Raw genomic sequence first — 27,517 nt, 5'->3', positions numbered from 1 at the left:
TATTTATGTTTGAAGATGAAGATTATATAAATATTAAATACTTAGCTTGACTTTGAACAAGCTGTGTAACGTGAAGAATAGAAAAATAAAAATGAAGACTTGGCTGTATGGGCTTTTGACCCCTTTGCCTGTCCAGATGGACGAACAGAACCAAAAAAAAAGTCTATGCCATAAGACGGCCATTGTTTTGGAAAAATGAAAAAGTGGGAAATCAAGAAAAAAGGCAAAGTTGTCAAATATTTCAAGGCTGCAATCTGCATGTGATGATTTTTATTATTGTATAAATGTTCTAAGTGCGGCTATTCTTGGGTTTTGCTAGTGATAATCGCTGTATTCTTGTGGTGCTGTGATAGATTAGTGGAGAAACCGGACCTAAATAACAATTCAAAACAAAGACGAAATTTCAAAACAACATGGGTTATTATTGTACTGTACCACAATGCACTTCCATGGCCGGCAAGACGAAAAATGTAAAATTTCATAAATTTCCGGCCGATGAAGTAATGTCTCAGAAGTGGAATGATATATTGAAACGGGGAAAAGCTGTTACGCCATATTCTAAAGTTTGCAGTTTGCATTTCACTCAAGCTGACTACAACGTAACTGCAATGGGTAAGAATAAAGGTATAGAACACCGTCAGTATTATTTCATTTCAAGTTAGCTTTTCGCACAGGAAGGATGACTCATATTGTATGCAATGTTTTTGTGTAAATGTATTTTTTTGCTTCTATCTTGCTAATAAAGGTTGCTATTTTTTGTTGTATCAAATATTTAATTGGCATTTAATTTATATGCACAATGCAGAACTTAACCATGAAGATTTAATGTCAAACTTCCTACATTTGAACTAGATAGTTTAATCCAATAGGATGTAAAATAAATTAATCCAATAAGATTTTTATCTTGTTGGATTTTAAGAAAAAATGGGAACTTTGTACAATAGGTTATGAGATAAGTTTGTTGGAGGCAATGGACCTTTAGTGTGTTCTGTAAACAATTTGGATTAGTATGAAGAGGTTTTATTGTCATTATACATGAAGCACTTAAGCTCATACCAGCTTCTGTGCTGCTTTTAATCATCAAAATTTCTTCCAAGTATTTGTTATTCTTCACTCTGCATTTAATAGTTGATGGATATTAGTTGGCGTAAATAAATGTATGATTTCACATATATTTAAACTCACCTTAGAGAGAAGTATGTGTTTTGGTCCTGTTAGTTTACTTTAGTTTTTGCTTTTATTTATTGTTCCTCCTACTCACTTTTCATCCATGAATCTGGAGGGTCTAATATTTTTACCTTCAATATTAGAACCTAGGTCAATCTAGTCCAGTTTCCTGAAGACCTTTTAGAGTACTTATGTGTAAAGCTTTGGGGACTATTGTTCAAAAAGTCTGGCTTGTCTGCAGACTGGGAATTCTTGTCATAATGATTCTAATTTAATCCGAGCCGAGATATTTCTGTGATCTTTATTTATCTATCCATGCTATGGTTTTTAAGGTTTGCCAAATGTGGATTGTGATCTATAGAGTCAAATACCTCTTCATACTTCATCAAAATAACTATGGTTCAAAAAGAAGGTGTATTGGTTTAAGAATTTTGCTGTGTGTGTAAAGATGCAGTGAGGTAACAATATGGAACAGTCAACTGATCTATTAGCATTTTTATCGAAAACAATATAAAATCTGCAATGCCACATTTTCTTAAACATCTCTCACAGTTATTGATGTGATTTATATCATCACCTAGGCCATAGTTACAATTATTATAATTGATGAAATCATTCAACATTTTTTGGTTTATATCAATTATATATATATATATATATATTTTGTTTTTAGGACAATGGAAAACATTGAGCAAAAACGCAGTGCCAAGCCAAAATCTTCCAAAACTAAACCCAGATGGTTCAGTGATGATAATACGCAAGTGTCGAACTACAAAATCTAGTAAGAAGAGGGATTGTTCACAGTATGTTGAAGTCAATTATAATTATCTCATCAATAGGATCGTCATCTAAAAAATCTCAGTTTTCATTACATACGTACAGTTTTTTTACTCTAAGTTACTTCACTCTAAGATAGATTCTTCTAAATTAATATCACAAATTGGTATCATAGCACCCAATAACTACACTAGGACAAAATGTACAATATACATTCCTCATAGCAGTACTAATTACAGGCAATATTCATATTTTATAAGGTAACACAAGCAATAAATCAGATATGAGTGGACTTGCCTGATTTCGATATGACAATCTATTCAATACATTACCAAACATGTTAAGTGGTAGATTGATGAGGTCTTGGATGAGTGTGTGTCCTCATGACTGCTAAATACCTGAATACTATGATTTCCATTTATTTTGTCTTTGTGTATTATATCTTTTTTTTATATATATAGTTTAATTGTATTACTTCTGATTTATTTTGTTTTTTGTTCATTATTTGTAACACACTTATGTGAAAACTGTCAATGGTAAACAGATGTATACTTTACTAACCTATTTATGTTATGTCATACTGTTTTCCGAATATAATGTGTTGTTGAGCACTTTCTTGGGATGGGTATAAAATGACACTTGACCTGATTTGATTGATGATTTGTTGAAATTATATTGAAAATATGAAAGTTGATTTTTCTCAGCGATAAACTTTTTAGTTTTTTTTTTGTTTTTTTTTTTTTACACACTCTCCTGCAACACCAGAGAAATCACAAGAGCGTTGCCGGCCTTTAAGGAAGGTGTACGCGCTTTTCTTGAAGGTACCCATGTCGTATCGTCCCGGAAACACTGCACAAGGAAGCTCATTCCACAGCTTCGTGGTACGAGGAAGAAAGCTCCTTGAAAACCGCACTGTGGAGGACCGCCACACATCCAGATGGTGGGGATGATATCGTAACTTGTGGCGTGTCGTGCGAAGGTGAAATTCGGCGGCAGGAATCAGGTTGAACAGCTCTTCGGAACACTCCCCGTCATAAATGCGGTAGAAGACACACAATGAAGCGACGTCTCTACGCAACGCCAAGTGATCCAGCCGTTCACAGGGTACTGGGTCCCCGACAATTCGAGCTGCTCTGCGTTGCACGCGGTCAAATGGATCGAGCTGATACTGGGGTGCGCCAGACCAGAGATGACAGCAATACTCCATGTGAGGCCGGACCTGCGCTTTGTAGAGCGCTAGAATGTGGGCCGGCTTGAAGTATTGCCGTGCTCTATTTATGACGCCCAGTTTCTTTGAAGCCAGTTTGGCTTTGCCCTCCAGATGGCCACGGAATTGGCAATTGCTCGAGATTTCGAGACCCAGTATTCCGATACTAGGCGAGGCTTTAAGGGAAGTGTTCTCGAAGAGCGGTGATACGGCAAATGGGGTTTTTTTTAGTGGTAAACGCGCAAACTTGAGTCTTCTGGGGGTTAAATTGGACAAGGTTCAACTTACCCCATTCCGCGACCTTCTCGAGAGAGGACTCGATAGAAGACACAAGTTTCACCCGGCACTGGTCGACGTTTTCCCGAGAGAGACCTGCATGGCCCGTGTATACGGCATCACCAGTGCTGTCGTCTGCATAGCAATGCATGTTGGCGGTGTCCAACATATCATTGATATGCAGAAGAAACAGCGTGGGAGATAGCACACAGCCTTGGGGCACTCCAGCGTTCACGGGCTTTGGATTCGACGACCTGTATGCTGCGCCCAGTGAGGAAGCTGGAGGTCCACTTGCATAAGCTCTCGGGAAGCCCAAATGATGGAAGTTTTGCGAGGAGCGCCTTGTGCCATACACGATCAAAGGCCTTCGCTATATCCAGACCAACTGCCAGGCCTTCCCCCTTGCTTTCAATAGCCGCCGCCCATCTATGTGTTAGGTATACCAGAAGATCGCCAGTCGACCGACCATGGCGAAAGCCGTACTGCCGGTCGTTGATCAACTGGTGACCCTCAAGGTATACCTTATACCATATACACTTGGTATACCAAGAGCTGGCGGTTAATTATGCTCTCCATGATTTTGGAGAGTAGGGAGGTAATAGCAATAGGCCTGTAGTTTGCCGGATCCGAACTGTCTCCTTTTTTTGGGATCGGATGGACAAGGGCTGACTTCCATGAATCAGGGACTACGCCTTTTGAATAAGAGTGCCGGAATAAACGCGTTAGCACCGGCGTCAACTCAGGGGCACACATTCTAAGCACGATTGGAGAAATGCCATCCGGCCCGCTCGACTTCCTGACGTCCAACGAAACCAGAGCTCGCCTAACAGTTTTCTGTCGGAACTGTACTTCAGGCATGGAGCTCTGACACCGCGGGATTTTCGGCGGTGTTTTTCCGTTGTCGTCAAGAGTCGAGTTGGAGGCAAAAAGAGTGCACAGGAGATCGGCTTTCTCTTTTGCCGTATGGGCCAGGGTGTCATTCCTCATGTGCAACGGCGGCATGGACGGCTGGTTGAAGTTACCAAGAGCAGCTTTCGACAACGACCAGAACTTGCGTGTTCCGGTCGGGTAACTGGAAAGCTGCTCGCCAATTTTGACGACGTTCGATTTCGCACGGGCGATTTGCCGCTTAAAAAATCTGGAGGCACGGTTATATTTCCTCTTCAGAACTTTGCAGTTCGGATCCTTTGAGCCCAGCGCCGCAACCCAAGTTCGATACGCCTGTTTTTTGCAGTCAGATGCTGCTTTAACTGACGCATCGAACCAGGGCTGTGATCTGCCACCGATCGGTACTACAGAGCTTGGTATTAAAATATCCATGCCCTGCAGTATCACATCGGCTACTGCAACGGCGCAGGCACTAGGATCATCCGAAGGGAAACAAACCCTGCCCCAAGGGTAGGATGCAAAAAAGGAACGCATCCTATCCCAATCTGCTGACTTGTAGTGCCAAAAGCGGCGGGTCGCTGGTGGTCTGCGACGTTGGCGTCGGATAGGCACTACACTCCTGACCAGGCAATGGTCGGACGTACCGAGAGGGGCGTCGACAGAGACCTGGTAACCATCGGGATGTGTAGTCAGCAGAAGATCTAATAAGGACGGCATGTGGCTATCCACATCCGGGAGCCGCGTCGGCGACTCAACCAATTGGGACAGACCATACGCCAATGCAAAATTATGCACAGATCGCCCTGCGTAGTCTGTGGTACGTGATCCAAGCCATTCGGCATTGTGCCCGTTGAAATCACCCAAGACTACGATTTCAGCGGAGGGGATCTGAGCGAGCACGTCATCAAATGCCGCTTGAACGCAGCCCATGAGGTGATCCGTTTCTGCGTTACCACTATGGGACCTGTAGACACACGCATAGATGCGGGCGCGGTCCTCGACACTAAATATTATTGTTTGGCTTGATGGCCTTTTAGATTTCGCCAATGATGAGTGTATATATATGGTTTCTTGAATAAACAAGTTCTTCAGAAACTAAGAAATTTGTTACTGCTGCGATTATTCACCGCAAAGAACACTGTTGATGTATCTAAAAGAAAAAGGACACACAGTATATACAAAGAGTTAGTTGGTTAAAAGACAAACAAACTAAAGTTTTATATTATTTTGGTTATTGAATGAACATAAAATATATACAAAAGGGGCATTAACAAGGGAGAGTACTGGGCGTAGCATACAGGTCGTTGTCGACGGATATTGCTCGAACCCGAAGCCCGTGAATGCTGGAGTGCCCAAGGCTGTGTGCTATCTCCTACGCTGTTTCTTCTGCATATCAATGATATGTTGGACACCTCCAACATACATTGCTATGCGGACGACAGCACTGGTGATGCCGTATACACGGGCCATGCAGGTCTCTCGGGAAATCGTCGGGGAATCCAGTGCCGGGAGAAACTTGTGTCTTCTATCGAGTCCTCTCTCGAGAAGGTCGCGGAATGGGGTAAATTTAACCTTGTCCAATTTAACCCCCAGAAGACTCAAGTTTGCGCGTTTACCACTAAAAAAACCCCATTTGTCGTACCACCGCTCTTCGAGAACACTTCTCTTAAAGCCGCGCCTAGTATCGGATTACTGGGTCTCGAAATCTCGAGCGATTGCCAATTCCGTGGCCATCTGGAGGGCAAAGCCAAATTGGCTTCGAAGAAGCTGGGCGTCATCAATAGAGCACGGCAATACTTCAAGCCGGCCCACATTTTAGCGCTCTACAAAGCGCAGGTCCGGCCACACATGGAGTATTGCTGTCATCTCTGGTCTGGCGCACCCCAGTATCAGCTCGATCCATTTGACCGCGTGCAACGCAGAGCAGCTCGAATTGTCGGGGACCCAGTACCCTGTGAACGGCTGGATCACTTGGCGTTGCGTAGAGACGTCGCTTCATTGTGTGTCTTCTACCGCATTTATCACGGGGAGTGTTCCGAAGAGCTGTTTAACCTGATTCCTGCCGCCGAATTCCACCTTCGCACGACACGCCACAAGTTAGGATTTCATCCCCACCATCTGGATGTGTGGCGGTCCTCTACAGTGCGGTTTTCAAGGAGCTTTCTCCCTCGTACTACAAAGCTATGGAATGAGCTTCCTTGTGCGGTGTTTCCGGGACAATACGACATGGGTACCTTCAAAAAAAGCGCGTACACCTTCCTTAAAGGCCGGCAACGCTCTTGTGATTCCTCTGGTGTTGCAAGAGAATGTGGGCGGCGGTGATCACTTAACACCAGGTGACCCGTACGCTCGTTTGTCCTCCTATTCCATAAAAAAAAAGAGTAAGGATTTGAAATGAGTGGGGAGAGAGATATCAGGAGGAAGGAGATCATAAAGAGAAGAAGACAGTGGAGGGGAACTTTTTAGTTTGAAGTGTTAAATTTTTTTATGTAATATAAATTGTCATTTTTGTGTATATCGTACAAAGAGCTTATTGTAAGGTAAATTAAATTTTGTATGATAATCTTCACTGAGGAAACGTTTTGACCCTTGACTCAGCAAATTTTTTTTTGTACAGTACCAAATACCTGGTTTTCCAAACTAAGTTTAAATTTTAAATATTGCATCTTTTACTAACAAAGTCACTGCAGTGTTTAGAGAAGTGTGGTAATTTTGTTTGTAAAAAAAAAAATATTGTAAATTATATATCAGAATACGGTTTAGCAGACCACATATTGAGAATAAGAAAAAAAAATACTGATTTCTTAAAAACATAAAATGTACATAATGGAAAATATTTAAATTTTGCAGGTCTCCCATCATTTCTCTTTCTCATGAGAAATGGTACCAGAATAAAATTGTACCAGAATCAAAGGCGGTGTCCGCAATGTCGTTGAGCAACTCAAGTCAGATAGACAGCATATTCTATTTGAAAGAAAAAGAGAAATGGTGTGCCGAGGAAGCACAACTCACTAATAGCCGAACTGTCCCAGGGGGGTCTATTGTAAGTATTTACTCGCGACTTTTTTAACTTAATAATATCACAATATCTAGCCATGGTTTTGGGACCACAGATTCCTTTCATTTTTACGACCTAGAAACATCGCACATGGAACCACACAGTTTAGTGCAACCATTTAGCGTATGGGGTGTGAATATAATAGTTACTCAAATAATTTTGGCACAGTATCTTAGTCAGAAAAACACCAACACCTTTTCACTAATTATAATATGCCATTCATAGAAAGAGAATATAAAATATAAAGCACTTACACAAACACTGATAATATATACTACATTAATAACACAATCTAACAGTAACAAGATTATTTAAAAGAATTTACAGTTATGAGATGCATGAGCTTATACTTTCAATGGAAAAAATCGAATGTCATTCAAGTATTTAGTTCAGATATTAAGACCATAAATATTTTTTGGCCTACTCGCAGAATTTCAGATTATTTAGTCGCGGTACGCATACTACGCGTATACCGCGACTCTGTTGTGAAATAATAAATATTATAATTATTTTGTATGAGATGTTTTAATAGGTATAAAAATATTGAAATACTTGTTTGTGTGGTATATACATATGTGAAATTACATATATAGATATTAAAATAATGTGTGTTAGCCACAACCATAGGTAAGTTCCTTTAAAATTGGAATGTTGAGGAAGACTGCTTGTGGCGATGACGGAATAATCAGGTCAAACAGCACACTAACACTCCGCGTTATAAATGCGGTGAAAGATCCACTATGAAGAAAGGTTTCTACACAAAGTTATCACGCCATTAACAGCGACTAGATCTCAAAACATTAGCCTTAAAGAGTGCCTGAAAAATTCCTCTTTGCCTTCCAAATGACTGAGGATTTGGCAATCGCTAGCAAGTAACAACCCCATAGTGAGTATGTATCATAATATAACAAGTATCAATAGTATCAGCGTTCATGGGACAATAATGGTGACAAATTGTCAGTTTTGACAAATATTGTTGACCTCTTCTTTAAATTCGAGCGCTCGACTCTCACGAATTGTCGACCAGTTCCGCAAGAACCACTCTAGCGTAGGTTGCGGAATGGGGTAAAAACATTTCTTTCCGGTTACCTGTAAGTTACATTCCAGATTCCAAACGCGCAGATTTGATTCTTCTAGAGTTAAAATTTAACAAGGTTCAGTTCGTTCTATTCCGCGACATTCTAAATGTCATTTTTCAGGGATCGAATGGATAAGGTGTTAATTCCACGGAGCTTGCTGGTCTTTTGAATACTAACGCTGGAATATTCGCCTAAATGTCATCCATCTTGTTCGACAGATTAATTAGGCGTAAATATTGAAATTTTATTAAATCTCGTTACAGTTGGCGTTTCATCTTCAATCAAAGCCAAAGGAGAAACCCAAAAAGCAAGACGCCATGATGCAAACAGACCCAGTCACGGAAGACGAGTCGACTACAGACGACAAACAAATCTATGACTACAAAAAAGATTACATTCCACAGACTAACGAAGAGTACAATAAAGAAGCCGAGAAGTACGCGTTGGAGAGGAAAAGTCACTTTGAGAAAAGCATAGACAAAGAAAAGAGTTATAATAAGTCTTTATATAAAGCCAGCCAAGACCTGTATCTCCAAGACAGTGTTGGTGTTTTGAGGAATCAACAGCAGAATTTGTCATTGCTGCAAGAGCAACATAGGCTCAACGAGAACCAGAACTTCTTTAATGAGAGTAATATAAAGCAGGAGTTTAAGAATGAAGAAGATACATTTGGTAAGTTTATCTTAGGCAGTATTGCCCAGCCAACATCTAATTCTGTAATAGCAGTAAAACTATATCCAGGCAGACAGTTAAACAGTCACCAATCAAAAGTACCATTTGAAAACTGATGACTGTGTGGTGATGTGAAGCAGACTTTATAGTACAAGGTGTCATCCCTGTACCTACTTGTAGCGTTTTTAGAGGTGAACCCAGGTGTGCATTCCCCAATCAGTTAATAAGTTAGTTAGACTGAGATTTTAAGGACTCAGCCTCTTGTGCGTGTCTGTTTGTCTTTTTACTTAACCAGCCCAGGCCCTCCCAGAAGTCTAGCAACCTTAAGAGGCTGTATGCATCAGCAAGCTATGCTGGAGAGTGGAGCATTTGTGCCTGTGCTCCTCTTTGTAAGCAATGTGCTGGGGTGTTTCTTTGGTCTCCTGTCTGGGACCCCCTTGTGGCTAGATCCATTCTACAATGAGGTCGGGGATATAAATTGTGAAGATCATTCAAAATGATCTCCATTGACCTTAATACTTTAAAAAATCTTCACTTATGGGTTGTTTTACAAACTCTGACAATTCAGAGTTAAAAATTTTGCCATATTCTCTAAAAAGGTGTAGATCTGGATGAGAAGATGGCAAATTTTCAGCTCTGATAAAGTCAGAAACGTCTCCAGCCAGGCTTTTATGTATCTAATTTTCCACAAAAATATGGATCAGTTACTACTTGATAACTTAAATCCCTCAAAACAATCATTAACGTCGCATAATTTTTTGTACGACTCAATATTGTGTATGGGATTTTATGCCTGCAATAAAGAATTATTATTATTATTATAATGCCAAAGTTCTACTCAGCTGACTTTGAAGCTCTGAGCATATTATTGTTTAATAAAATATTCCTCAACAAAAAAAAAAATCTCGCCAGTAAATAAATAAAGGTGTCATTATCCTCCCTTTGTGTATATACACCCACTTAAGTTGTGTTGATTTTATTATTAAATTTATTTAATTTTAAGTTATCGGTTAAATAATGTTAAGTGCATCTCTTATAAGCGCCAAGTACTTAATCATATTTTAAAGGTGCAGTATTCATTTCACAGGATTTGTTTTGGCTTTGATGCAGGGTTTCTTCGATTTATTTCCTTCATTCCTGTATATCAATATTGTTATTCAAAATTTCTTATTGAACGTCAAAAACCTCCACGCATTCGAAATAGTGTGCCTCAGACCTGGGAAGAACGAGCGCAAGAAGCTCAGTGGGCCTTTTTTGTCTTAATTTAGGTACATGTAGTATTGTAAAATAATATTTTATAATTAAATAGCTTGAGGGTGTTCGCATCATTTCCATATGTCTGTGGTAGAATTATGAAGATCATTTATGTTAGTAACCTTAACTACACTTTGCTCACCTTTTTAGTATGAATACCAAGTGAAAGGCCAGAACCGATGCTATAATGGATACAGGTGTGATAAATTTATTTAATTTATATATTTACAGACTCATCTTCAATGTACAACAACAATGAAAGACTGATGATGGAGCAGATACAGCTCAACGTGAAGCAGGAACCGGATCTGACCAATAACAATGGTGATATCTACATTTCTCCTATTACTATATAGCAACAACCATCCGTGAAATAATTTAAATATATGATATATAAATATCTAATATATAAAATTCTCATGTCCCGGTGTTTGTTACCAAACTCCACCAATTTGTATGAAATTTTGTGTGCATATTGGGTAAGTCTGAGACAACATCTATTTATCATACCCCTAAATGATAAGGGTAAATGTTTATACCCCTAAATATTTTGTTTGGCAAATTTTTTATTTTTATTTTATTATGATTCAGCATTAAAAATACATAAAACTTGAAATTTAGGCAATAGGGTTGCAAGATGGCAATCGAATACAAAAATTATTGTAGTACGATAAATTTTTTGTAGGTACACGATATATTTGGTAGGTCTAAGAATCGGTCGTCATCTATTTTCTAAACCCCAAAAGATTTTAATTTCTTTTTTTTTTACTTTATATGGCACTACAACGTTTGCTGGGTAAGCTAGTTTAAAAATATAACATTAATAACGTCATTGGAGCAATAAGTGGAATGAGTTTCTTCCAATGATGCCCGCAGTTCGATTCTCGTTTGCCAATTACCAATATATTTTTGGTTTTCGAATAAATATGTATTTTTATTTGATGTGTTATAAGGACGGCTTCGCTGTGTTTTCTTTGGTGTTGCAAAAGAGTGTGGGACTGGAGCGACTACAGTGATAACTTACCATCACACTCATTTGAGGAGGACAAGATATCTTCTAAGTTACACTGTCTCTTAGGGTTCTGCATTTTCTAGCGCATTTATCACGGGGAGTGATAACCGATACGGCATTGGGACCTTCAAGATCAGAGCATACTCCCAAATTAAAGGCCGACAACGCACCTGTTGATCCCTGGTATTGCGGGTTTCTATAGGCCGAAATATATCTTATACTAGCTGACCCGACAGACATTGTTCTCTCTTCTTCTTTATCCTCGCACTATCCCATTTTAGTTGGGGTCGGCTCTCCTAATCAGTCTTCGCCAGGACGTTCTGTCCTGGGTCGTCCGCGGATCTATTTGGGCTTTTTGAAGATTTTTGTCTATTACTGATTTCCATGTTAATCGGGGTCTTCCGCGTCCTCTTGGTCCGGTGTTAATATCAAGCACTCTCTTGGTCATATGATCTTTTGGGCGCCTCATGACATGCCCATACCACCTCAGACCGACAGACATTGTTCTGTATATAATAAATAAAATAATGTTTTATATGAATTTGTCAATAATATATCATAACATCAAAAATTACTTCGTAAAATATGCACCCTGCTGTCGTAATGAAATTGTTTCACAGCAGAACTGTCAAACCGTGCGTCAATAAATTCTCTCATAGAAATTATGTATGGACACATCAAAGGAAAAACAAATTTGTTGTTTTTATTTAATTTAGCAGCATTTTCCTATTTATTCAGCTTTTAAACCTTCCCTGGACTTCTACAAATAATTCAAGACCTAAATTGGCCAAATCGGTCCAGCCGTTCTCGAGTTTTAGTGAGACTAACGAACAGCAATTCATTTTTATATATATAGATAGATAAATATAAAAATTCTCGTGTCACAATGTTAGTTACCTTACTCCTCCGAAACAGCTTTACTGATTTTTACCAAATTTTATATGCTTATTTAGTAGGTCTGAGAATCGGCTACTATCTATTTTTCATACCCCTAAGTGATAAGGGGTGTTCACCCTTAACATTTTTTTTTAATTTTTGGACAATTATTTTTATTTTATTATGATTCAACATTAAAAAATACATACAACTTCAAATTTTCACCGGTCTACGATCGACAACACCTATTTTTGTATCGCGATTTTAATATTCTCTTCCATCCACAGATACGCAATAGAGTTGCAAGATGACAATCGAATATAATGATTTTTTAATTTTTTATTATTGAATTTTATTTTATTACTTATATGGCAATACAACGTTTGCTGGGTCAGCTAGTATATATATATATTGAAGGAAAATATGTAAATTGACTTGAAAAAGACAATGTCTTTGATTTCTTTAACTTACACTGTGTTATTAATAAAAGCGAAGTAAAGTTACTCCAAATTTATAACTACTTATCTTTATCTTGCCTTTGTCACAACAGAAATACAAGATAGGTTGAAATAATTTTAAACTTGGACAAACTTTACTTTGCATTGTTTTATAAGACAGATATGGTTTCTATCAACTTTTGTTGTATGAAATTTTTGAGGTGATTACTGTATGAAATAATTTTTCTAGAAAGTCAAACATAATTTTGTTCTTTGTTCCAGGGTGTCAATTGATTCAGACACAAACCAGTCCGTACTATTCCACTGCAAGCGGACAGAATGTGGCCGGTGAGTTTTTGTTGTACCACAGAATAAATAAGATTAGTTAGAAGTATTAAGTGGTTGGTTTGTGTGCAGGGGCGTGCATTGGTTTTCCAGCGGTAGCAACTTCTTTTTTTTCCAATTTAAATACTAAATATAATTAACAATAAACAAATCAACACAAAACAAATAACTAATGTAATTAGCTTAATTATTCACGACCATACCTATAAGTACACGAATGACGAAAACACAACTAAAAAAATGGCGCTGTCATTGTTGATTGATTAGTGAACAATACATTTTTATTTCTGGAAATGTCAAATTTCTATCTCACAATCATGAATCACGTCATGAGCGACGTCAACACTCTTATGGGAGCGCAATAAGGTTGAAACTCGGACACTAAGCGAACGAGACACGTCATAATAATTACTCATAAATCACAACGTAGGTTTAATTCGTGACAGCTGCGGCTGTCATTGCGAAGTGTGTTAAGGATGTCAAATTGCGATGGTCATATTTAAGAACGATATACATAGTAATTGTATATTTTTTGCTGTGGTCGTATTACCTTGACAAATAAATTTTGTTATAGAAATTGAACGTATTCTACTAGACCTCAGTAAGCATTATCGGAACTTTACGTATTTATTATATCGCGTAACGAAAAACTTACGGGTCGGGTGTTCAATAGAAGTTCGATTAAGTATAGAATAAAAGAATTAAATTTATCTGAATTATCTTGGAATCTAGTGTAGGTATATTAATTAGACTCTAAATATGGTAGGTAGGCTATGCCTTTTGGCATATATGGAATGCACGCCCCTGTTTGTGTTCTTATTCTCTAAAATATTGCGTGGTGCAGTGGCTGGTCCATGCGTCATGCATGGTGCTTCTCGTGGTAAATGAACATTCCTATTATCGAGGGTTCTGCTTGCTATAATCTATTAACTCAACTTATGTTTTATCTATTTTCTCAAGTACCTTATGTTGCAACCCCTTGCAATCATCATTATGTAAATAAATAAAAATTGTAAAATGCTGAAACATTACGTTGAGTTAGAAGAGTGGCCGTGACATTCTTGTTACTTCTTCTCATCAACCTTTCCGATATAGTGGTGTATTTGTTTGAAATTTAGTTTAGCGCTCTAAAAAGCGCAGGTCCGGCCGTATACATATGGAGTATTGCTGTCATCTCTGGTCTGGTGCACTCAAATATCAAGTCAATCCATTTGACCGCGCGCAACGCAGAGCAGCTGGAATTGTCGGGGACCCAGTGCTTTGTTGGTTGTAACGGTTGGATTACATGGCGTTGCGTAGAGACGTCGCTTCATGGTGTGCCCTCTACCGCATTTATCACGGGGAGTGGTTCCGAAAGAGCTGTTTCACATGATTCCTGCCGCCGAATTCCACCTTCGCACGACACGCCACAAATTTGGATATCATCCACACCATCTGGATGTGAGGGCCACTTCTTTCACGTAATACAAAGCTGTGGAATGAGCTTCCTTATGCGGTGTTTCCGGGACGATGCGACATAGTTACCAATTAGGTAAGAAAGCGCGTACACCTTCCTTAAGTCCGGCAACGCTCCTGCGATTGAACACAGGCAAGATAATGTAGGCGGCCGTGATCACTTAACACCAGGTGACCCGAACGCTCGTCTGTCCTCCTTTTCCATAAGAAAATGGTGAAATTTATTACTTTTGCATTCGATAGTGTTGTTTTTTTCCTTAATGAATATTTTTTTATTTGTAACGTTTGAGGAAACCATTATCAGGATACAGTCAAACGGTCATTTATCACTATATCATTACCATTCGGGTTCGCGCGAAAAGAAAACTGAGACATGTTTTGAGGAAACCGCCACTAAGTTCTCGGCGTATTCTAAGGACGTCATAATATGATTGATATGATATATTCCATACTTGTTCATTTATTAAAATTCTGGTACAAGTTAGAGCGTGAAAGACAATTAAAGATTTAGAACGATGCGGGCCTCGAACCCGCTACCTCTCGGGTTCCGTCCGAGCGCTCTTCCAATTCCTTCTGTGAGGAATATGACAGGATTTTTACTCCAGTAACGGTGACAGTAAACAACAAACATTGTTTTAATGATTGGGCAACAATGCGTTTCCACAAAAGTCGTAAACGCTTATACGACCTTTATTATGAGAAACTTAACAATAATAGTGAATAATTTAAAATATATGTAAAAAACTACTCCAAGCTCTTTAAAGTAGTTTCTCATGAAGCGAAAACACGTTTCATTGCAGATTGTAATTGACAATGAAACTGGTAGATCGAATTGCCGTAACACCACTATCTTTTTAAATATTAATAATCGCTCTGTTGTAAATCCTATTACTCCACTGCTGAATATCTAAATGATCGGACAGCTTGGGACGAGATTGTGATTATTTTATAGCGATAGAAATGACTGTACAATATTGTATATTTTTATTGAAAAGAGCGCATAAAAAGAATGCTGGGAGAGTTTCTTGCGCCGCTTCTTCTCTCTCAGAGCGCCATTTGTTTCCGAAGCGGTAGTAGTATCTAGTAGTTATTAGAAATGACATCAAAAAGAATTCTAAAAGAATCAATTTTGAGAAAATAAATGCCTTTTATGCCTTTAACTGAGCCAACCGTTCGTGTGACGTATGCTTCGTAAATCATGATATGTCGTGTTCAATTCTCATGTTGTGGCTTTTCAACCATACATACCAAATCGTAACGTGTCGATTGTTTCAGTCGAGTACGTCGGACCGATGACGGGCGCAGGGGGATCTCGACCGGGACCCGAGCTGCTCATCGCGAAACAGAACGCTCTAGCGGCGCACACGCAGCTCTGTAAGTTGATATCTAGTTTATGGAGGGTAGAGGTAAGGTGAATCATCTGTGGATATGAAAAAATGTCCGTCAAAGTGAATTTAATTAGGTTGGCGCTACAGTAGCATGAGGGTAGTTCTTAAAAGAAGCGCCAAATATAAAATAATACTAATCACTCTAGGTGCACGTTTCCCTATAATAATTCTTTAATGTTATATTTACTACATTATATTGTACAACGTAAGTTGTTGAAATTTTCGATAATTAACTTCTTTAGTCGACAATGATATTTCAATTTTAACACTTAGATTATTTATACGTCTAGATAGCCTATGACAGCTCTATTTTGTGAAATTCACGCACACTGAACTGATATTCCTGGCCTGTTCATAGGTTGTCTAACAGCAAGATACTATCAAAACGTATAAATTATTTTATATATAATTGCTTCATTCACCATACTTCATACCATAACCTGTGCCTACACCAGCGCCACGGTGGAAGCTATATGAAACTGTTATTTTCAACTTTGCTCCCATATGAGATGATTTTCCTTGCCTCTACCCTCCATAGTCTAGCGACTACTTATTACAATAATATATTGCCCTAACCAGATTTCACCCTGAACTGGTTCTTCTAGGCCAAACCTTACTTGAAAGAAAGAAAGAAAAACATTTATTTCAGAAAACACTCAGATGATACTCTTAAGTATATAATATATATATCTATTTTATATTGAAAACAATTTAGGAATTTTCTTCTATCTAGAATTCTTTCAATAATAATTATTTATCTAAAGTTATCATATACACTAGAATTTAAACAAACATTAATGCTGCATTTTTTTTATTGGAAATCAACTATCAGTCTCCTTTGCGCAGGATGCCGATAATCAATATCGGTACCACAACGGCGTCTATTTCTGCCGTGAAGCAGTAATGTGTAAACATTACTGTGTTTCGGTCTGAAGGGCGCCGTAGCTAGTAAAATTACTAGGCAAATAAGTTGTAGCGTCTATGTCTGAAGGTGACTAGCGCAATTGTAGTGCCGCTCAGAAGTTTTGGATTTTTCAAGAATCCTGAGCGTCACTGTATTGTATTGGGCATGGCGTATCAATTACCATCATCTGAACGTCCTGCTCGTCTCGTTTAATTTAATACAATAAGATAAAAGTATAAATCAACCTGAAATAAAACATATTTAAATAGTGATTGATTTAATATTGGAAAGTTCCTATACACTGCAGGAAATGGTTCACCGACTCAGGATTATCTGTGACACGGCCATGGCTATGAAACAGTACTGGTTTTTAGTGGTGCCCATTTAACTCTGGAGGCACATTGCACTCTTCATGTAGTACATAATTCCTATAATGAATATATTTCAGTTCAATATAACTTTTTCTGGCCCTAAAATAAATCTGGCAATAAATAAATAATAGTAGATTGTTAACCGTCGAAAGAATCAATTCCCGAGGTATTTAGACGCCCGAGCGCAGCGAGGTCGGCTATAGTCCGAGTAGGAATTGATACTTTTACCCAAGTTAAACACTCTACTTTTCATTTCGAATATGAGGAAAATAAAACTAGTTGTTTATCTAAGCACAGATTAGTATCCCGCCAATTTATGTCGACTTTTTAAATTTCAAATATGGAACTTGCCGCGTAATTGTTGCGGCTTATTCCGCTCAAAAAAGTTTGCGCTAAGTTCACACTGGCTGTTTAGAAAGTCACATGGCATTTCCTTTGATTAGTTTTTTTTTATATAAAACTCTTCATAGCTGACAGCAGTTCTATTTTCAAAGTTTATTCCGGCCCTTGGGTGGGAAGTAATTTGTATGAGTTTTTCCCTCTCTACGGAGGGAAGCAGCTTTTTCCACCCATTCATCAGATCAAAACAACATTACTTTCCGAGTATGAGAAATGAAAAATATTTTTGTTGAGAATAGTTTTACATTGTTATTATTTGTATGTTGACAAGGCCTAATAAGATTTTTTTATGGAACTAAGGGACGAGACGAGCAGGACGTTCAGCTGATTGTAATTAATACGCCCTGCCTATTGCAATATAGGGCCGCTCAGAATTCTTGAAAAACCCAAAAACTCTGATCGGTGCCCTTCAGACCGAAACACAATAATATAATATATAATATTGACACACTTATACACAAATTATCTTGCCCTAAACTAGGCATAGCCTGTACTATGGGTACAAGACAACAACATATTTAATACAATATACTTACTTAAACACAAAAACATATAAACATCCATGAGTCGGAAAGAAATATTCATATTCATCATATAAAATGTAAATGATTGCACTTACCGAGATTCGAATCCGGGACCTCTAGCTATTTGGGTCGAAAATGATGTTAACACATTACTGATTACCCATAATCTAGCCGGCATCATGTGCAAAAGAAGCATCACATTGGCAGAATTCTATTGTGCCGATAAATGTAGTTATCGAATGATTTAATGCATATAAATTTCAGGGCAAAACACGATGAAGAGACCGTTCTTCTACACCGAAAACAACCAGTATGATTCACCGCCGGCCATACAGAGATTTGAGGTATCTTGATTATAATATACATCACTCATTACCGACATAGGTACTAGCGGTTTGAAAGTGTACACTGGTTCCTATATTAAGAACATAAATCATTTATACGTCTTGAAAGACTATGACAGCTGTGAAAACGTCGAAAAAAAGTGTGTGTTTAGGACTAACTTCTATTTAGAGTAATTCACGCACACTAATATACACAAAGTGTCACACAAATCGCGAGTGTAAGACGTAGCTTGTCACGCACACTAAAGTTATATTCCTGGCCTGTTTTCATCGGTTGTCTCCGAGCAAGAGACTCTATCTAGACATGTTAATTATGTAAGATTAAGGAAGTTGAAGTGAGACTTCTTAGAGCGCATGAGCGTAAAATTTATTCGGATGAAACGCAAGCGACACGAAAATGTGGGACGTTTTTGTCCAAGAAGAGGGAGAGCGATTGAGACCGATTGAGAGAGAGAGAGAAAGGATGATCGTAGCATGAACATCTTCCCTACTAACGTATCGTGCAGGTTTAGCGCGCGACCGCTAGTAAGTAGAACACTTACACTACACACTAGTAGCATATTATCCTTATCAATCAATTATCTTACCGGTGGTGGATAAACATGGCGAAGGACTTGCGATTTGTGAATAAAATTGTGTATTGAACGAAATTTGTTATTTTCGTGGAATATTTTTTGACATTGTTCTTAATTTTCTTTTTTAATGAATGTATTCAGTGACTAAGAAACCCGTTTTTTTTTTATGAAAATCAGAGACCAAACGAGCAGGACGTTCAGCTTATGGTAATTGAAACGCCCTGCCCATTGCAATACAGTGCCGCTCAGGATTGTTGAAAAACCCAAAAATTCCGCGTGGCACTTTAATTGCGCTCGTCACCTTGAGACAGAAGATGTTACGTCTCATTTGCCCAGTAATTTCACTAGCTACGGCGCACTTCAGACCGAAACACAGTAATGCTTACACATTACTGATTCACGTCAGAAATAGGCGCCGTTGTGGTACCCATTATCTAGCCGGCATCCGGTACAAAGGAGCCTCCCACTGATTTTTTATGTTAATTTCAAAAACGGTTTAGACATATATAGAGAGTCGACTTTCCTCACATTATTTGCTGAGATATTTTGATATATTAAACCATTTTTTCGTACCAACATAGGTGGACTGAAAAAATGGTTACTAAAATATGAACTATGGACTTTTAAAATCGGGTAATAATACAAATTGTTGTTTTTACATAATTATCATTATGTTTCTCGTTTATTGATTAGATTTTTTTAAATTATACGGAAGAGAAATGGAGATATCCATTCTGTTACTAACATTCGTATAACTCAGGAATTGAAGATGATTTCGTTATTTGTATGACATGAAAATGTAGCTACTTTTAATTGATCCTAGACCGTAGATGATGAAGCGGTTGAAGAAGGCCCGAATCATGGTGAAGTAGATTATTCAGGAGATCAAGAAGATACCGACAATTTGCCGCCAGATGGTGTACCACGTGAAGTTTTGGAGGAAGAAGGGGAGTTTGAAATAGAACAAGAGAGATAAACATGCGTCGTGAACTCTTGAACATCACCGAAAATATTCTTGCCCCAAGGTACATCGACCACTTCCTAAAAAGCATGTATATCTAACCATTCACTGTAATGTGTAATCAATTAAAACTAACATAAAAAATAGGTAAGCCGTTAAAGGAGAGAGATTGATGAAAGATAAGAAATTATGATCCAGAGTCTATGCTGAAAAAGAAGGATATATTTTAAATTCAAAAATTTATTCAAAATAGGATTTAAAATCACTTATTCGAACGTCGAAATCTACCACCCGTTCGAAATAATATGACTCAGACCTGAGAAGAACCGGCGCAAGGTACTCAGCTCAGAATAGCACCACGTTACGTCCCTGGAGGCATAACTCAATTGGGCCGGCACTCTTCCTCTTATTAAACTGGCGCGGCAAAAGTATAGCGGTGTTTCGGATGATCTGTGGTGTGGGCTATCCGGCAGCCAACCAATAAAATGACACCACAGACATAGACAATTGAAGGTTGATACGTACAGAAGCACTCTAGGCAATCTAAAATCTGGCCAGGTAATTAGCGGTTCGTCGAGTTCGCACAGCTAGGGTGACCTTGTATATCGAAAGCAGTTGAGCACGAAGGGAAAGAAGGTAGAGGCGAAACATAACGAAAGCCCTCGATTAAGTGAAATATCTACCACTTGAACATGAAATGTGCTAAGTGTGGTGAAGGTGTAACACATAATGTAAACAAAACATCCTTAGATTATTAATACGTCTAGATAGAGTCGCTTGCTGTCAGACAACCGATAAAAACAGGCCAGGAACAATGCTTTAGTGTGCGTGACAAGCTACGTCTTACATTGCGATTTGTATGACACTTAGTGTCAGTGTGCGTCTTGCGTTAATTCCTCCAAATAGAGGTTAGTTCTAAATACAATTTTGTAACACAAAGCGCTTCCTACGAAGTTGACTTCCCACATTCCCGAGGAATTGTATAAAAAATAGTTTACTAGCAAGGCAACGAAAAATCAACAAGATGTCAAGTGCGTGAGGTTTGTATGTATAGAAGCAAGTGGCGTTCTGTTGTGTCTGCACCTACCGACGAGAAAAAGGCGTGAGTGTATGTATGTAGGAATCAATGTTACCAAAACTCACACATATGCAAATTAAAATGTATCTGCTACATATAGCAAACAATAATACAATTTTCTAAAGTGAACCATTAACTTGAAGCCACAGACAATTCAACCTAACGACAACGCGCTATTGGGGATATACTTTAGCATGTTAGGCAGTGACGCTGCATAACAGCCGGCCCCGCCCCTTTACGTTTCTCAGTACGCCGCCGGGAGTCAAAGTGATAACATTGTCCATGTTACAGTTATAATGTCGTATAGTTTAGTTAAATGGTGTGCAAAGTGCAGTACAACGACTAGTGTCACGAAAGATGGTAATAATTCCGCGGTCTATCATTAATTATAGAAATAATTAAATATACAAAAATAAATGAGCACCTGTTGGTGTCTTTTTCATATCCCTTTCTTTCCTAGAAAAATTCTCATAGTTTTATCTCGCTCGGTCGCTGGCATGTGTAAACTAGTGATGAGACACAATCTAAACCATAAACCATCTAAACTTAGTATACTATCGTAATAGACATACACTCTCCTCATTGCGGCTTGAATAAATTTAAAATGTTCACGTGTGCTTACAGATGTCTTAATGAGTTAGTGAAGTGTGTAGTATTTTGCTTTTGGTCAATCCCCATATTGCACATCCCTATATACAAATATTAAAATAGAGTATTTATTGCCTATATTAAATGTGATATTTAGTATTTTAGTGCATATGATCTACGAAAATAAACACCACGAAAGTAGTATTGACGAAGCATTATTTACCTGTGAAATTTTTCTTTAGTTGGATTGTTGCTATATATAACAACATAATCTAATACAGAACACGAACCCATTATATTTTTTATTAATATCCGGAATAAAATATAAAACAATAACGATTAAAACACTAAAATTAAAACGCGATCCAATTTGACAGGAGCCTAATGGACACTAAATTTTTTCAAAACGATTCATGGTCTTCATCTATTCCGTCTCTTTCTCACACCTAGGTTTTTATGTAAGGATAGTTATCTCATACAGACACGATGCTTACATCAACCGGTTACCCGAACAGAAAAAAAAGTAGCTGCCATATATACTTACCAGTGGAAGGCTGCCGGCTAGATTATGGGTACCACAACAGCGCCTATTTCTACCGTGAATCAGTAATGTGTAAGCCTTACTGTGTTTCGGTCTGAAGGGCGCCGTTGCTAGTGAAATTACTGGGAAAATGAGACTTTACATCTTATGTCTGGTGACTAGCGCAGTTGTAGTGTCGCTCAGAATTTTTGGGGTTTTTCAAGAATCCTGAGCGGCACTGCATTGTTATGAAGGCAAAAGGCATTTATTTTCTCAAAATTGATTATTTAGAATTCTCTTTGATGTCATTTCTAATATACTAGATACGACTACCCCTTCGAAAACAAATGGCGCTCTGAGAAAGAAGAAGCGGCGCAAGAAACTCTCCCAGCATTCTTTTTTTTGCGCTCTTTTCAATAAAAGTCATTTCTATCGCTTTAAAATAATCACAATCTAGTTCCAGGCCGTCCGATCATTTAGATATTCAGCTGTGGAGTAATAGGATTTACGACAGAGCCATTTTTTATTATAAAACATTTAAATTTATTTATATATAATCCCTGAACAGTGGCTGGGACTTTATTATAGAAGTGTATACATTTACCCTTAAAGCTATTATGTATCTTATGAAGCCTACTAGAATTAGTTACAAGCAATCCCTTATTTCTAGTGTTATAATAATGAAAATCACTATTAAGAGCAACAAGGTGACGATTTTTGTGAGGTGGGCAGGGCGTATCGATTGCCATCAGCTGAACGTCTCGTCCCTTATTTTCATATAATAAAAAAACATAAAACACATGTAAATGTTGCCACTTAATAATAATATTATTCTTTCTCCACAGGACATGCCGAGAATACTTCAATAATATTCAATCCTCACACGATACCTATATCAGGTATATGTGAATAAATCTTTGTGAACATTGACATTGTGATAATATATATTGTAAATATAAAAGAAAAACAACGGATCATAGTTAAGTATAGATTTATATAATATTTTCGTTTCTTTATTATTATTTTTCTTATCCGGTTATTAAAGAATAATTGGGTAGAGGACATGCATAAAAGTCAATAATGTTTTATGCAGGCATAATAATTATGGTATTTAATCATATGTGATTGATTTTTAAAGAAATATCTATTTACCAAGTATATTTTAGTTATAAAAGTATATAAAAACAGTGTGGAAATTGTTGACAAAGGTCTCCAGCGGCGGGCGGGCCTGATTTCGTGTCTTGTCAATGTTCGCGATAGATACTTTGAACCGCGATTTTATTAATTAAGAAATATGAACAAATATTTATTGTTAACACTAAATATAGTATGTTTAATTTGAACTAATGTGTCGATATGATAGAGCGTCGATACGTCGTAACTTCAACATCGCGGTTCGGGTTTATAAAGTGCAAAATATAAATTGTATATTATATATCTATTTATGTCATCCACCCAATTATTGAAGAAATCGCTTGTTTTACGTATTACGTAAAGAGATTAGAGAATATATATGACATAGAGCAGATAACTCTAACAAAATAAGTTAATAAATCTGTTAAAAAATGTTTAAGTCACTTTCAAGTGAACGCCCGTGCTTTTTATCTCTCTTGCAAGATTGTGGCCTGAAATTAGTATATTTTCCCACCTGGATTAAAGGCATTCTTTTAGTCCCTGGTACGAGGGACAAAAGTGGCCGATTCTCTCCCGGCAAAACGACTTTTGTTACTCGTACCAGGGACTAAAAGCGAGCTTTTCATGCAGGTGGGAAAAAAAATCGTATACGCACCACGTGAGTGAGATAAGTAGGACATTGCCACCCGCGATTATCAATATTCAGTGGGTGAGAATGGCCTACTTTTCACCCTAGGTGCGTAATATACTATTCTCATTACAGTACAAAAAAGCGTCGATGTAGCAATAGCTAGAACCGTTGGCTCTCAACCACGGAGCTTTCGGTTCGATCCTTGCTAGCCACTTACCAATGTTTTCTGTTTTCTCATTCAGATGTATTCCTCTGGTGTTACATAACGCTCGTTTGTCAACCTCTTCAATAGAAAAGGCTGGACTTTATATAAGTTATTTTTTTTTTGTATATTTTATGCTGTGCAATAATTTGAATTAAATACCATTTTCTTAGACTGTTGTAAACGCCCTCTGTAGTTCGGTAGCTAAATTATCTTGTAATTATTTTAGTACTTGTTTATAGGTGTTGGAATCTAGATAGCGCCATTATTGCTTGGGATCAATGTTTTAAGATGAAAAGTTTTCCAATTGTCGCTCTATGTAATTAATTCTCTTCGACGAGTTTGGACTCTAATGCAAGCAAAAGTATACATTCTATGTGCGTAGCACTGGGGCCGTATCTGACGAAAGTCTTATTTTACGTAATGTAGTGCGCGTATCACTAATATTAATAGAAGAACATTAAACGTTGATAACATAACTCAAAGTATTTTAAAAGAAATATTGTTAAAAAAATGGCCGCTTTGCACGCATGTACAATGACGTCATATCTTATGAACATATAGTACAACAACTGCAGAGGAATTGTTGAAAATTGACATACAATGTCTTCGTCATAATGTCAAAAAACTTATTATTTTTATTATTATGAGTATAGTCACTGTTATGGGCAGATTACAATACCGATTAACATTACGTGAGGCTCTTTAGGTATCTTTCCTTAAAAAGACTATGATTAATCGATATTTAAAATAGTACGGTCCCATTCAGCATACTTACAGCTTTTAGCCTTTTATTAAGCCTCTATGGGCTATAAGTTCTATGTTCCCAGTACTACATATATTTTACCATACTTAGACTATTTGGTTACCATTAAGTATAATTTTGGAATTAAAAATTATTACCATTTCTATTGGCACAGTGCTATTTTTACATTTATCCACAATATCAAGCATCAAAGTCATCTACTATAAAATTGACAATTTTGATAGGAAAACTTTTATGTTAGGTTATGTTTAGGGGCGTGACTTTTTTGGCTCCGCCCACATAACTCTTTTGTGAATTCTGAATAATATAAAAAATGTTTAAATTGGATTTAAAAAAAGGTTTTAATAGAATTTTGCAGAGTAACTAACCTATTTCTCTGTGGGAACAGTATTAATAACACTGTGCCGATTTTGATGAGATTCGGCTCGAAATTTGCATGTGAGCAAAAGTTAGGTGATATTATATCGAATTTACGAGACGTCGTAATATTATGGTAAAGTTAGCTGTAAGTAGTAGATTAAGTTGTCAAATGGAAAATTGTCACGATTTTTTTTGTAAGTATCGGTTTTCTCTATTTCTGTGATAATTTTAAATTTCGAAGGATCGTTATTATTTTTTTTTTCTAAAAAAAATTTAATTTTGAATTTATTTATTTAACTTTATCTTTCACATTTATTATAATTTTTACTTATTGATTTTTATTTTATTTTGGTGTTGTTCACTTGCATTTTTAAGTTTAGGTGGTCCAAGTACAATAACGCACAGCAGTGGCCTACTTGTGTTTATTGCGAGTTTTCGAAAAATTATATGTAGTAGGTACTTAATGCGTTTTACAGGAATTTCTGTTAATATTCCGTATTGGTTCTGTAGACCTATAATAACAGTCGTTTTAATTAAAATCCCTCTTTTATAAGACACTAAAAAAAAGTATTATTATTACTTGTATCTATAGGTATAATTTCTAGAATGACGTGAAAACTACATATTGAAGTTCGCCATTTATGACATTAGAACCGAATGTTTTTTTTTTATTGTGTGTTTTTTTCGCGTTTCCTATCTTTCATACAATATCAATGTCACACACCTTTACGAGGAAATTGGCAACGCTGCATACTAAGGGCTTGAAATTATGAATGATTGTGTGAGGTACACATAGATAGTGCATATTTTCCATTGATAAGTTATCAGTGTCACTATCTTACTTTTATTTATTTTTAATATTATATCTTTTGATTAACTTTGTCAGTGTAAGTTTGGCAACGTCGCTAAGATTAGGACATGACACACTGGTTACAATCAAGACACAATGTACATTTTTTTACTCCCATAATAATAAGCATTTCAGAACACGTGTTTCTTGGACTTTTCTTTTTCTTCTTAACCCTAAAGTTATGGGAATTCAATATAAACCTCGTTGTATTTAGACTAAGCACGAAGTATCCAATAAAACTAGAAAAAGCCAGAAAATGAGTCAACTTTGAATAAAATTTTACAAATTTTTTTCTTCACAACTGAACATCAATTCTCAAACACGTGCTCTCTTTAAAATGAGATGCTGATTAGTACCTCAATACAGTAATAGAACAGTACTTTTATTTGATACTAGAGCGACCGAATCGACTCACGCACACATACACACAATTTACAAGGCCGCTAAGCAATCTTGGGAAGACCAAACTATTGACTGCCTCGCCGTATACCGCCGAGACTGGTCGCTGTCCGAGTTAGTCGTCAATCTTATTGTATGTACCAACCCTAGCGCTCCGCCCAGATGTAGGTATAAATTTCAAGGACACCGCTGAGTTACGCTACTGTGTATAGTACATAGTATGTTTTCGAAGGCTCGCAATAAAACCTAGTTTACAGCTTAGAAGCTTATTTATCATAGGTTAAGGAAACGGCGGGAAAGTGGAAATATAATACGTTGAACCGTGCCAGGGCGTACCACTTTTAAAATATTATTTATTTTTTATCTGTGGACGCCCTAATAAAGACCAAAGTTGTAAAGATATAGGAGAGTTATAATGAGAATTGTTTGTTTTCTTTTTAATAATTAGTACATATTATACAGAAAGTATATTTTATTTTCTTTTTTATAGAAATTATAATTATATGAGTGAGATATTAGGGAACGGTTTTTATGTCGGATTTTATAATTTTGCCTCTTTCTTTAAACATATAACTTTTTGTAATTGTATACTTTAATTGATTTTTTTCGCGTTTTATAAATATTAAGGTAGTATCATTTTAATCAAATTTATTTAATAATTTTTAATAATCAATCATGTCCAATGTGATTTAAAGCGAAGAAGCGCTTAAGTTAGTTTTTCGGTCGATGACCTTAGTTCTAAGTGTATGACAAGGTTGGTTTATAGGAGGCCATCGTGATTGCCAAACATAAAACAAATATAAATGGTGTATAGATATCGTACATTATTAAAACTAATCGGTCGAGTGTCAATTTGTGGTATAAATATGTTTAATATATAATACCTAATGTGAAATTAGAAATAGTGGTGATATGAAAACCGTTCTCGTTAGGTTAAGGAGAGGTGTGATAGAAGTAACGCTAGATTTTGTTTATATTTTTGACAGCCGCGGCCATTTTAAATAAATATGTCAAATATGA

General features: G+C 37.1%; 1 protein-coding gene across 3 annotated transcripts; it reads left to right on the top strand.

The window, feature by feature from the left end:
• The first annotated feature begins 182 nt into the window (after positions 1–182).
• Positions 183–27,517, top strand: LOC126974760 (uncharacterized). Of its 3 annotated transcripts, none has more exons than XM_050822370.1 (10): positions 183–612; positions 1,841–1,970; positions 7,166–7,358; positions 8,716–9,124; positions 10,610–10,702; positions 12,986–13,051; positions 15,779–15,877; positions 18,354–18,433; positions 19,832–20,033; positions 23,001–27,517. In XM_050822370.1, exons 1-9 carry the CDS (start codon positions 414–416, stop codon positions 19,982–19,984), a joined length of 1,422 nt encoding a protein of 473 aa, XP_050678327.1. In that variant the 5' UTR covers positions 183–413; the 3' UTR covers positions 19,985–20,033; positions 23,001–27,517. The 3 variants fall into 3 exon arrangements, with proteins under 3 accessions (XP_050678327.1, XP_050678326.1, XP_050678328.1); XM_050822369.1 differs by having other exon boundaries at positions 183–624; XM_050822371.1 differs by lacking the exon at positions 19,832–20,033 and having other exon boundaries at positions 183–624.

Source organism: Leptidea sinapis, chromosome 33, assembly GCF_905404315.1.
Source record: "Leptidea sinapis chromosome 33, ilLepSina1.1, whole genome shotgun sequence".
Taxonomy (NCBI): domain Eukaryota; kingdom Metazoa; phylum Arthropoda; class Insecta; order Lepidoptera; family Pieridae; genus Leptidea; species Leptidea sinapis.
Note: the sequence above shows the minus strand (reverse complement) of the source record. Positions and strands in the feature narration are given on the sequence as shown.

Excerpts from the sequence above, each read along its gene's own strand:
- LOC126974760 (XM_050822369.1), top strand. The coding sequence starts at position 414 with ATGGGTTATTATTGTACTGTACCACAATGCACTTCCATGGCCGGCAAG. Across the intron at positions 625-1,840 it reads TGCAATGGGTAAGAATAAAG|GACAATGGAAAACATTGAGC; the intron begins GTATAGAACACC and ends TTTTGTTTTTAG. Across the intron at positions 13,052-15,778 it reads AAGCGGACAGAATGTGGCCG|TCGAGTACGTCGGACCGATG; the intron begins GTGAGTTTTTGT and ends CGATTGTTTCAG.